The 13,224-nt window shown below is 34.7% G+C and overlaps 2 protein-coding genes across 4 annotated transcripts; one reads left to right on the forward strand and one right to left on the reverse strand.

The window, feature by feature from the left end:
• The first annotated feature begins 503 nt into the window (after positions 1-503).
• Positions 504-6,764, forward strand: LOC105801756 (LRR receptor-like serine/threonine-protein kinase ERL1). 3 transcript variants are annotated; one of them, XM_052624294.1, is made up of 26 exons: positions 504-999; positions 1,421-1,559; positions 1,657-1,728; positions 1,810-1,881; positions 1,956-2,027; positions 2,123-2,194; positions 2,294-2,365; positions 2,492-2,563; positions 2,670-2,717; positions 2,832-2,900; positions 2,992-3,063; positions 3,178-3,249; positions 3,324-3,395; positions 3,496-3,567; positions 3,641-3,712; positions 3,800-3,871; positions 3,965-4,036; positions 4,139-4,210; positions 4,294-4,365; positions 4,448-4,519; positions 4,611-4,682; positions 4,770-4,841; positions 4,921-4,994; positions 5,068-5,535; positions 5,624-5,994; positions 6,082-6,764. In XM_052624294.1, exons 1-26 carry the CDS (start codon positions 882-884, stop codon positions 6,454-6,456), a joined length of 2,958 nt encoding a protein of 985 aa, XP_052480254.1. In that variant the 5' UTR covers positions 504-881; the 3' UTR covers positions 6,457-6,764. The 3 variants fall into 3 exon arrangements, with proteins under 3 accessions (XP_052480254.1, XP_052480256.1, XP_012488478.1); XM_052624296.1 differs by having other exon boundaries at positions 505-999; positions 1,364-1,559; positions 2,646-2,717; XM_012633024.2 differs by having other exon boundaries at positions 505-999; positions 2,646-2,717.
• Positions 6,765-8,629: 1,865 nt separating this feature from the next.
• On the reverse strand, positions 8,630-10,318 carry LOC105801755 (hypothetical protein). Its single transcript, XM_012633023.2, has one exon. It carries the CDS (start codon positions 10,179-10,181, stop codon positions 8,796-8,798), a length of 1,386 nt encoding a protein of 461 aa, XP_012488477.1. The 5' UTR covers positions 10,182-10,318; the 3' UTR covers positions 8,630-8,795.
• Between the last annotated feature and the right edge of the window lie 2,906 nt (positions 10,319-13,224).

The following is a 13,224-nucleotide window of genomic DNA, read 5'->3' on the forward strand; positions in this document are numbered from 1 at the left end:
ATCAAAAGAAAAAGATGGTTAAAATTATATCATAAGTTTTATATTTTTTATAAATTTGAAATTTAATTTATTATTTTTTATTTTTGAATTTCAAATTTTAGGTCCAACTATTAAAATTATTTTGTTAAATTCAAGTTAATTATAATGTCATTAATATTTTTATTTGAAAATGTCGGAACAAGTTTAAATAAAAATTAACAATATTAGTAACTGAACTTAAATTTTGAAATCCGAAAAGTAAGAGGATTAAATGCATGAAAATATAAGTACCGAGATGTATTTACAAATTTTTAAAAAGTACAGGGATCAATGTTATATTTTAACCAAAAGAAATTGGTTTAATTGCCACGTACCCACGGTTAGAAGACATTATCCAAACGTCGAAAATCCAAAAAAATAATAAAAAAAACTCGGAATAAAATCCCATTCCGTTAAATCAAACTTGGTCTGAGAGACTCAGTAGTAAATTTTTATTATCAGAAGTGAAGTCGCCAAACGTCCCTTCACCGCCGTTTACAACGTCTTTTATAGTTTCTTGTGTCTGTCACAGTCTGTTTTGAGATAGACAGACACAGACAGATACAGCTTGAGATAGATAAAGAGAGAGAGAAACACAAAGTGTGTTTTGTGTATTGTACTCTGTTTTTGTTTTCTCTCTCTTAATAACATCTCTGTTTCCTTGCAGTTCACGGCTTCACGCTAAAAGCCTGTTCTTTCTTCCTTCCCTCTGTCTGCGTAATAAACCCAACCCTTTTTTTTTTAAAGCTTTTTTCTTTGGTTTGTCAAAACAAAGTACCAACCTTTCGTTTTCTTTGTCTCTTGGCTCATCGTCGTCGTTATTGGATTTTGTTTTACCGCGTTGTCGGGTGAGGTTTTGAGAAATGGAGGAAGGGGTGTTGCTGAAGAAGATAATGAGAAGGCAGGAGCTTTTAGTAATGGTGATAGCGTTTCTTCTTCTTTTTCTTCTTTGTTCTCATGCTTCTTCACTCAATGACGAAGGTACTCTTTTTTATTTTTCCTTTTCTGGGTGGTTTAGTTAGTGAATGTAGCTATTGAGCTTGTTACAATGTGTTTTTGAGCTGAAATCATTTGGGGTAATTGTTTTCCTTGTAGGAAAACATTTTTCACTGTTATAGCTTGTGTGTTTAAGCTCAAGAGCACGTAAGAAGTGCTGTAAATTAATATTCCTTGCATTTTGGAAGCATTAAGCTCGGAATTCGATTTCCTTCTTTCTTGGTCCGAGTGTTTTCTCAACTTTCATGGTCATTAACATTACCTGTTATGGGGACAGAGGAGATAGTCTGTTTTTAGCCACTAAGTCGTTTTACATTGGAGAAGTGTATTGACTTCTTTACATTTCCAGCTCTTGTTACTGTTGTGCACCAGTACTTGATATATAGAGTATAAATGGTGGGTGTAGGGAAGGCGTTGATGTCGATAAAGGCATCCTTTAGCAATGTGGCAAATGTACTGCTCGACTGGGATGATGTTAACAATTTTGACTTTTGTTCTTGGCGTGGTGTTTTCTGTGACAATTCTAGCCTTGCTGTGGTTTCCCTGTGAGTTTTTTCTTTATTTGTTATACTATTTCTGGGTTACCATGCTATGTGTTTGAACTGATGTTGATATTGGTGCTTTTTTTATGTTTGGTTTAAGGAATTTGTCAAATTTGATTCTTGGCGGGGAGATTTCACCGGCCATTGGTGATTTAAGGAGCTTGCAGTCCTTGTATGTCTTTTTTAAGTTTTTTTTTTCAATTCTAGGTGTTCATTAGCTTGTTGATAACCCTGTGTTTTTCTATCATGGCAGAGACTTGATGGGGAACAAATTGACTGGACAAGTTCCAGATGAGATTGGAAACTGTGGTTCGCTTGTTTATCTGTATGTCTTGGTTTGTTCGGTTGTGTGTTTATGGTGTTTGTTTGGTTATGTCTGATTTTTATCATATAATGCAGGGACTTATCTGACAATCTTTTGTATGGTGACATACCTTTCTCCATATCCAGGCTCAAGCGGCTAGAATTTTTGTATGTATACATTGCTGCTTGCTTGTCGGTCTTTTTTTTTTCCGGATAATGCTTTAGGTTGTTTGTAGCAATGTAATTGTGATCCTTCCGTTTAGGAATTTGAAGAACAATCAGCTAACAGGTCCTATTCCTTCGACCTTAACCCAGATTCCGAACCTGAAAACTCTGTGAGTTAATTACGTTCTATCACATTGTTCGATAATCTCGGAAGCTTTGTTAAGATGAAAGCTTGCTATAAGTTTTTTTATGTGAGTTTGAACTTTCAGTGATCTAGCAAGAAACCAGCTTAAGGGAGAGATACCGAGGCTAATCTACTGGAATGAAGTCTTGCAGTATCTGTAAGTTTTAGTTCCGTGATTATTGAGATATTTTTTTGTTGGATGCCTTACATAACTGCAAAGTCTAAATCCGAGGTTCTTTTGAACTATTGCTTGTATTCATGTGGTATTGGTTGCTTTATACAGTGGCTTGCGCGGCAATATGTTGATTGGAACTCTTTCACCTGATATATGTCAATTGACTGGCCTATGGTATTTGTAAGTACCGAACATCCATGGTCTATTTATTATTCTTTTTTTTTGTTTTTCTTGTAACTTGCAAAAGTCTAATTGCTTTCAGCGATGTTCGGGGAAACAATTTAAGCGGTAGCATCCCGGACAGCATTGGTAATTGTACAAGCTTTGAAATCTTGTAAGTTGAATGGGTACCTCTATCTTTTTGTGCTGGTTTATTATGATTTACTGGCATTATTGGTTTATTATTAAGTTACTTTAATTTTTAAACCTACATTATTGGCAACTTTAGGGACATTTCCTATAATCGGATTACCGGGGAGATACCGTACAATATTGGTTTCCTTCAAGTTGCAACTTTGTAAGTTTATTCGAGGCATATTTATTATCTTGTTCAGGGTCTTGCAAATTATGTATAGTTTATCCACACAAGTCTAATATTCTCATGATAGGTCACTTCAAGGAAATAAGCTTACTGGGAACATCCCGGAGGTCATTGGTTTAATGCAGGCCCTTGCTGTACTGTAAGTATTTTGTTTTTCCAAAATCTGAGTAGAATCTTGTTGACCAAAAATTTCCGATTTAGACATGCTATACCAAGTAGCTTATGTATGTTCTGATCTTTTCTTTTGTTCCAGGGACTTGAGTGAGAATGAACTAGTCGGGCATATTCCACCAATACTCGGAAATTTATCGTTCACTGGAAAATTGTGCGTTTCTATAGCCTAATGAACTTATTGTTTTTCTGCTTTCTGTACACTGAATTGTTGGTATCCCGAGGCAGGTACCTTCATGGAAACAAGCTGACCGGTCCAATTCCACCAGAGCTGGGCAATATGTCAAAACTTAGTTACTTGTGAGTTGCCGTACCTTGTAAATTTCAGCAGTTGTTTAAGTGGTAGCATTCACTTATCCAAGATGTTTATTGGACTTTCACAATGTTAATCGTTATGCAGACAATTAAATGACAACCAACTCGTTGGTTCTATCCCTGCCGAGCTCGGGAAGCTGGAGCAGTTGTTTGAATTGTAGGTTTTTATCACTTTACCTCATTTATTTATTTCTTGCTATTATCCATCTAATTTACCACTGCTTTCTCAGGAATCTTGCCAACAATCATTTAGAAGGACCCATTCCGCATAACATCAGCTCCTGCACTGCTCTGAATAAGTTGTAAGTTACCATTTGAATGTTCAAAGTCTTTATGTGCATTTCATTAAAATGTTAAAAACTGATTCAGCTGAACAAATTTTCATGCAGCAATGTGCATGGTAATCGCCTAAATGGGTCTATTCCACCAGGCTTCCAGAATTTAGAGAGCTTAACCTATTTGTAAGTTTTATAATTGGGTTAAATCCCAAAATATTTGTTCATTTGTCATCAAAGAATGTCTTATTAACATATTGATCATCTTTGGGTGTTTAGAAATCTATCCTTGAACAATTTCAAAGGCTGGGTACCTATCGAACTTGGACATATCATTAATCTTGATACTTTGTAAGTGAATTAGCCTTTTACCCCCGCCCCCCCAAAAAAAAAAAAAAAAGTTTAGGTTTCTGTTCTATATTGAACTTCTTTGTGGGACGGTCGTGTTTGCAGGGATCTATCCGGAAACAACTTTTCAGGCCCTCTACCTGCTTCCATAGGTGAACTGGAGCATCTTCTTACACTGTGAGCTACTCCGATGTATTATTTTTCCAATCCATGTTATTTTCTTACTAGTACGGTTCTTTAGTTTATTTTTACATTTGCAGGAACTTGAGTGATAACAAACTTGATGGACAACTACCTGCTGAGTTTGGGAATCTCAGAAGCATACAAATCATGTAAGAAGGTTTTGTGACTTTAAGACCGGTTTCACAACCTATTTGATACTCTGAATAAACTTATCCGCATTTCCCTTTGTAGTGATCTCTCATTCAATAGTATAACTGGCAACATTCCTGTAGAGTTTGGTCAGCTGCAAAATATTGTCTCTCTGTAAGTTTGTTCCTTGTGCTTGATGGAGGTATTTATGTTCAGTGTTCTAGTTTTAAAGCTAATGCCATTAAGTCATTTTCCGAAATCACAGAATACTAAAGAACAACAAGTTGCAAGGTGAAATCCCTGAGCAGCTTACGAATTGTTTCAGTCTTACTAACCTGTAAGATTGTGTTCTGTTTTTCTTCTAATTTAGTTCATTCTACGTTATTTCGGGATTGTTTCTGAATATGTTTAACTACTCCCCCAGGAATGTGTCGTACAATAACTTATCCGGCGTCGTACCTCCGACAAGGAACTTCTCCCGGTTTTCATCCGATAGGTACGCGAGTTTACTCTTTTTTTTCGTTTTAAAAGCCCTCTCAGATTAGTTTATTAATTCGTTTATATATGGCTGTCAGCTTCCTAGGAAACCCAATGCTCTGTGGAGATTGGTTGGGATCAATCTGTGGCCCATCTATGCCAAAGTCTAGAGGTATCAACTTGTGATGTCATTGAGCTCATTTGAATATCCTTAACACTTCCTCTTGCTTTATGTTCTCGAGCAGTTTTCTCCCGAGCTGCTGTTGTTTGTATGACTTTGGGCTTCATCACTTTGGTGGCTATGACCGTTCTTGCGATTTATAAGTCGAACCAACAGAAGCAAGTGATGAAGGGTCCTATGAAATCTGTTGCGCATCCGCCGAAGCTGGTTGTTCTTCACATGGATATGGCTATTCATACGTTTGATGATATAATGAGATTCACTGATAATTTGAGTGATAAGTATATCATAGGCTATGGTGCTTCTAGCACGGTATACAAATGTACTTTGAAAAATTCCCGTCCAATTGCAATTAAGAGACTCTACACCCATTTCCCAAACAACTTGAGGGAGTTCGAGACTGAACTCGAAACCATTGGCAGTATAAGACATAGGAACATTGTCAGCTTGCATGGCTACTCATTATCTCCGTACGGGAACCTTCTGTTCTATGACTATATGGAGAATGGCTCATTGTGGGATCTTTTACATGGTTTGTTGACATGCCTTTAGCTTTTCTTTGATCTTGAATATTTGTACTGTTTAGCAATTTCTGATTCATGTCAATTAATGCGCTGCAGGGCTGTCCAAAAAGGTGAAGCTTGACTGGGAAACAAGGTTGAAGATTGCTGTTGGAGCAGCACAAGGGCTTGCTTATCTTCACCATGATTGCAGCCCTCGAATTATTCACAGGGATGTCAAGTCCTCGAATATTCTTCTAGACGAGAATTTTGAGGCTCATCTGTCTGATTTTGGGATTGCCAAGTGCATACCAACAACAAAGACACACACCTCTACTTATGTTCTGGGAACCATTGGCTATATTGACCCAGAATATGCCCGTACCTCACGTCTTAATGAAAAATCAGATGTTTATAGTTTCGGCATTGTTCTTCTGGAGCTTTTGACCGGGAAAAAGGCTGTGGACAATGAATCGAATTTACATCAACTGGTGAGTTTAACTTGAAGCTTTACCCCACTGTCAAAACACGGGCCAGGGGCAAGCCTTTTAATATTTTTGGTGTTCATTGTTATTTAGATACTGTCAAAGGCTGATGATAATACGGTGATGGAAGCGGTTGATCCAGAAGTCTCAGTTACATGCATGAACTTGACTCATGTCCGAAAGACATTCCAACTTGCTTTGTTGTGCACTAAGCGACACCCGTCTGAGAGACCAACCATGCATGAGGTTGCCAGGGCTTTGGTCTCCCTTCTTCCATCGGCTCCAGCGCCTAAGCTCTGTTCAGCTCCAACAAAACCAGTCGACTATGCTCGGTTTATCATAGACAAAGGACTGCAGCGGTCACAAAAGGAGCAACAACAAAGGCAGCAAGTCCCACAGGAGACCAACTCTTCTGATGCTCAATGGTTTGCTCGTTTCCGAGAAGTCATTTCTATGAACACCCTTTAAAGCTATCTGTCTTGAGAGGATTCCCACTTTTGTTTGTTTCGAGGGGCAATTTCCGTCTCCAGATCATCTGAAAGTATATAAACATAGGGGCGACTGAGCAACTGAGTTTTGCCTTTTTGTTAGAAACCCTCTTTTGCTTTGGATGCGGCCAAATCGGAGCCAGTGATATATTATAATCAAGAAACTGGGTTAGATATTTAAATTTGTACTTAGTAACTGTATTTCAGGTATTACAATGTTCCAAGTATTTTTATAAACAAATTTAGGCAACTTTTCATCATCTATTGACATTACTCTTTTAAATTCAAGCTGATTGCATTGATCAGAAGAATATGCTGGCATGCAAGGTTGAATCTCTAACATTGACGTCTCCCATGAAGCTGTTAGAATGTTAGTTGCATGGCTGCTTGCACCATTAGTCAACGAGGAAGCTATGAGACGGTTGGCCAAGAGTAGCCATTTGGAAACCAAATGTTCTGAGATCAATTTCGAAGACCACTAGTTCATCGGTGGGAAACAATCAAATTGCATTACATTGAAGTTATATGGTTTATAAACAAAAGACGAGAGGTGGCAGGGATATTAGAAATAGTAAATTGGAATAATGTAGAGGTATTTATGTATTGAAAAGAAGAGAGGTTGAAGGGGTATTGAGCCATATTACATATCGCATTATGTTCGGATCTGGTCCATGTCATCTGTCTGAACATCCTCACCCAAATTGGACATTGATTTGTGAGTTTCCAACTCTTTTAACAGATTTTAAGAAAATAATAATATAATTAAATTCCTTCGGGTTTTTAAGAACCAAATACAGATTTGTCAAACTTTTTAACGACATTCCTCACTACCAATAGCAATGTGGTCACGATGCTAAAAACAGCTTATTTACAACTTGCCATCCCTTCTTGAAACTCTTAACCCTCTCACCCCCATGATGTGAATATTTATTTATGTTTTGTTGCGTGCATTGTATTGATTCACATATAAAAAAAATAAAAAGAATCCCTTCGTCCCACTACTTCCGGCAGGGGGCAGCCAGTGGTGGCCGTTAGCAATCAAACGTATGTCCCATAGAATTGGTCCAAAGATATATTTGCCGGTTGGCTGGTTTTTAAATTGTAGCATATGAAATCACCCCAAAAATAATTAATAAAGTAAGAAAAAAAGAAATTCATGGAATGGGAGGTGGGGGATAATGTGTATCTGCTCGTCACATCTCTCTCTTTTTTAATTAACACATAGATATTATTATAATCTAAATTATATTTGTGAAAGTACTTGAAAATGTTTGAGTTGATACAATGCTTAGAATTATCCATAATTCATCCTAATCCTTAAATAGAAGAATAAACGCACTTTAACACGCTTAAACTCACAACCAAACTAGTACTCAATCGGCATGTTTTAATTAATTTTTATCATATTCTTATTTAAAATGTTTAATTTAAATGATGAGGGGCCAAAAGGGGAGACAAAAGGTGGGAACATTTACGAGAAAACTGAATCTTAATTAGCCATATGTGAAAGTATGAGCTGTACAATCAACAAAGTACATACATATAGATTTTATATATTTGCACCAATTAAAAAAATACAAAGAGACATGAACAAAATGGTCCATGGAGATGGCAAACAGAATAATGGAGGAGTACTTTTTCTTTATAGTTTAAGCTAAGCTAGATCCTTTGTGATAATTTAAAAAATTCCAACTAGTCTTCCCCATATTTTATTGCTACATTAATAAAATAAACCCAACTAGCTTTATAAAGTACATTAGAGCTTCAATAATAATATTTATTAATCAATAACGAATTGTTCCTAAATGCTTTACCAATATTTGTGGAATTACAAATGCACAAAAAAATATAGATATATAAAGTTTGCCTAAAGTTGAAGAATCTAGCGTGTGCATATACTATTCACATTTTCAATCATTAAATATAAAGATTTTGAAAAACATATTTTTAGTATATGAAGTGCCGAAATTATAAAGAATATTTCATGATTTATCATTAATAATGAATTGAAATAGCATTATGCAGAAGAAAGCAAATGTAATAAATAGTCAAACTAGTGTACAAGGTAATGAATCTATATCGGTCCCAATAATAACAACAAAACAAAACTGAGTTAAAAATGAATGGAATATTTTCACATGCACTATAAGCCATCGATGAAAAGCCATGCAAATTTTCACTCAAATTCATCTCTATAATATTATATATTATCAATTATACCATTTACAGAGGAACCCTTAGAAAGATCTGAAAACCCCCCATTGACATAAAATTTTGCAGAAATTTTCTCAAGTTAAAATTCCCAGAAAGGGAAAATTATCAACTTTGCACATTAAAGTTGCTACATTCGAACAATGCTTTTGCTGTCATTTCCCTTTCGAATCTCCAAATGTAGTTCAAGCCGACCAGCAGCTCAGTTATGGCTGCTTCGGTCTTGTCTTTGTTGGCGAAGAACAGTGTTTGTAATAAAAGAACATTTGTTTTAGGCAACAAGTTTTGTTGTTCGAAGCTTCTTTCACTTTGCCATTTGATCATGTTGTGTGCTAATGGTGATAACCAACCCAAGATCCTTCCTAAAGCTGTTCTCCATTCTCCGGCGAGGATTGGGTCACCGGCTGAAAACCCGACTCCTTTTAACCTACCCCTTAAAGATGACCGGATGCTGTTCGGTAACATGGAGTAAAGATCATCTCTTGCATCAACGCCTACCAGTTGTGGTGACTTGATCATTTTTTCAATGATGATGATCAAGTTAGCATAGTGTAAAGCTAAAGCTGCCGCACCTAACGTGCTCGCCGGAGGCTTGAGGAGCTTTGTGTTCGACTCGAAAAACCCGAACCTCGAATCTTTGTTTTCTTCTTCGGAAGGAATTTTTAATGGACCTGACATGAATCCGTTAGGGTTTTCAGTTGGATGAACAGTTGCAGAAGCTGATAGACTTCGCGGTAATAACGAAGGACCAATCCCAAAAATAAGTTTGATCCTTGCTAAGATAGTGAAAATTGATCTCACCGCCATGGAAACAACCATATCAAAGCTTCGATTCCATAAAGATCTCTCTTTTAAATACTTAACTTCTTGTCTTTGCCAGAAAAGCTTTTGCTGCAAATCAATAATCTTTTGCTCTTTAATCGAAGAAGAAGAACAAGAAGAAGATTCGTATTCTTTTAAACACTTCCTCAAATTGTTCTCCACCGTCGATAGTTCCTCCATTTCTTTATACAAAGTGGCCGTGATCGTCACATACCTATCCATCTTCTTGTTTTTAGCTTCCATTTCTTTAGAACTCAAAACCCAACTATGGGTATCATGACCCGAGTTAGCGAACTCATCGAACCACCGATCAAAACACTGAAGACCCGAGTCTTGACACCGCTTGCTTATCCTCGAAATATACTTAGCCACCAGCCTAACATTCTCGGCGATCTCCGCACAAGCCAGCCCCAACAGGAAAGACTCGTCGTTCGACACGATCTTACGGACTCCTTCGAGAGATACCGATTCATCGCGAAGACGAATTACGTTCTTATCGGAAAGTGAATTCCAAAGGTGAAGAAGCTTCGACATAAGGCCGGCGATTTCAAAAGATAAAACTCCGACGGTGGATTTAACATGCTTTGAAGCTTTTGAGTTCTTTGGAATTGAAATCTTGGCAGTGTTAGAAATCGTTTTCTTCACTTTTATTAACCAAGTTTCAAGAGCCATGGGGATCAAATTGAAAGAAATGAAAAAAAAGCAAAGCTAAACCCTTTGAAGATAATGAAATTTTTCAAAGAGAACTAATTGAAGGAGTGGTGTTTGCAGCGAGATATAAAGGATATACTGGAAAGAGATGAAAGCTTCTTTTTTTTTCAGATATGAGGCTCGTGGGATGTTGAGGCCATTATACAAATAGCAAAAAGAGTTTAATTATTTTAATTAATAATCATAAAATAAATATGCACTGACAGGTGACAGCGCGTGATAAATGAACTAATGAGCATTTTATTTGTCTTAATAGGGTTTGAATTTCACTCGCTTTGGATGCGCGTGGAAGGATTAAACAAGACTACAAGTGTGTCAATATTTTTCTTAATATATTTATGTAAATAAATTATAATTACAAAAATAGAACTAAATTGTAAATTGATTAAATTATTTGAAAGTTTTTTATTTAAGTTATTAATTGCCAAAATTTTGATAAACGAGTTTTAAGCAATAATTCAATAATCGAGTACAAGAACATATTTTAGATTCAAGTCGATCTAATAGTCAATGTCAAATATCAAAGAAGGAATCTATCATATTCGTAATATTCAAAACTATTTCATTAAAAGAGTTGAATTGTAGATGGGAAATGAAATGAAAGGTTTTGAGTAGTGTAACAGAAAAGATCATACAATAATGATTTTAACATCTCAATGTCTTAAATAGATATTTTTTAATTTTTTAATGTAAATTTATTAATAATTTAGTGATGCGTGGATTTTGGTAAAAATTAAGAAGCATTATCTGGTGTGTTTGGAAGCAAAGAAACACTTGCTGTTGGGGTTTTAATTTAATTTTCCTTTTGGAATTCTTATAACATCGTCTTCTTCTTATTAGTGGCTTTGTTTTTGTGCACGTTACTGAGCTCATCAATCTTTCCTACTCTTTTCATCTCTCTTTTTTTAAGACACTACTTTTGAGATTTTTCTAATATTACTAATTCTTCGCTTTAATCATTTACAAACCTTTTCTTTTTCTTTGCATGGGAATGCTATGCCATGAGCATCCTAAGTGAAAAGACAAATTTTAATGAAAATAACCAAGAAAATAAGAGAGGAAATTATCTCCTCTCTTTTTGAGTTTTAACCTAAGCTAAAAGTTAACAAATTCGACTTATTGTGAATTAATTTTTAACAAATTCTTTAAAATCAATACAAAATAAAAATTGGGGCAAAAAATTAACTTGTAATTGAAATATTTTTAAAACTTCTAATTATTTAAATAATTATTATGAAATTAGTGATTGAATCAATTAAACAAAAACCAATCTTATTAACGGTCCGATTTTTAGAACATTATTTACTGCTTGAGATTGCTACCTTTTACAATGTTTTTAAGATATACACTAGAAACAAGTATAACAGTTTTAACTAAACTCTCAAAAGATCAATCACTCTTCTTGATCAATCTAATCATGTTTTTAAAAATACTTATATAATCAAATCTTTATAAAATCTCAATTTAGAGATTAAAATAGATAATTCAAATACCAAGATAACCAAAAAAAAAACTAAAATGAACTTAATTACAAAATTTAAGAGTAAAAAATTATATTATCTAATATATATAAACAAGATCCCCACTTACTCATTCAATCACATGGGATGGTGAAAATATTTTGGGTGAGTGTGGGGGTCATCACTCATCAAATACAAGCGAAGACAGCCTGAGATTTGACAATCGCCATTTCTAAAATTCGTGTGACAAGCACTTCTTTCTTTCTTTTTTACTTTGGAAGGGGGCGATCCATTGCCTTTGCTTTTGGGTACAAATGGAAAGGCAGTGAAGACTGGCCTTTGTTTAGTTGTCGGAGATGAATAGGCAACCCTCCTACATTTTCATGCCTCGTTTAATGTGCCTCTTATAACTATAACCCCATCACTTCCCACTTGCTTTTTTTCTTTCTTTATTCTATATACTAAATCAACCCTTCATCTCTCTCTATCACCTCTCACATTCCAACTTGTGCTTCTTTATTTCTATTTTACTTACCCTTTAATTAGTGCTCTAGAAATATGAATTTTTTGGCTTAATATCAAATTTAATCCTCAATATTTACATTTTTTCAGTTTGATCCTTAATATTTTTTGAGTTAAATTACTTCTTTTAATGAAACTATTGGCATCCCATATGTACTTCATGCTAAAGTGTCATTATTTGTCTTATAGAACGCATTAATAAATAATTCTAAATTTATAAAAATATTTAAAAAAATTCATAAAATTTAAAAATATAACGTGGAGTATATGTGAATTGCCATGCGAGCTGTCATGTTTAAAAATTTAACGTTTCAGTCAATATTTTCAATAAAAAACAATTCGACTAATTCTGAAAGATTAATCGTCAAATTCAACTCATTTTAAAAGGTTGAGGGTTAATTTAAGTTTAAAAATAAGAGTTAAATTTAGTTTTTAAAGGCTAAATTTGTCATTACATTTTTAAAATGATTTTGAGTAAAATTACTTTGTATTTGGGTGGAATTACCGACTTAATTTAAAATGAAAATTAATTTAATAATCCTTGTTAAATATTGATAAACATCAATTAATGGTTATGATTAATCACCACATGATGAAATTCTTTAAAAGAATCATCGATATGTGGAAGGATAATTGGGAAAGGAAGCCTCCCAATTTTATTAACATGCTAAAATACAGACATTAATGGCTAAATGCCAAAAATCCAAATCCAATGAAATTAACCAAAATCTTTCTCTATCTCGAATACACATTTTAATATGGATATTATCCAAACATCTATTTCGTTATTCTAAACTAGATTTTGTCCCCATTACATTTATGCTTGTTTCTTTAATTTTCATTAACTAAATAAATATATATTTTATGCTAAGATTGAGAGGTTTAGATTTCAAAATAAAATCAGAAAATGGAATTGATATGTCTTTTAGATGAATGCAATGAACCGAATTATCTATACTTACATTCACTACCGACTTATAATTTTGACCATGGGATTTTATGGACTGTATATAATAATACAT

Source organism: Gossypium raimondii, chromosome 11 (genome assembly GCF_025698545.1).
Source record: "Gossypium raimondii isolate GPD5lz chromosome 11, ASM2569854v1, whole genome shotgun sequence".
Lineage (NCBI taxonomy): Eukaryota > Viridiplantae > Streptophyta > Magnoliopsida > Malvales > Malvaceae > Gossypium > Gossypium raimondii.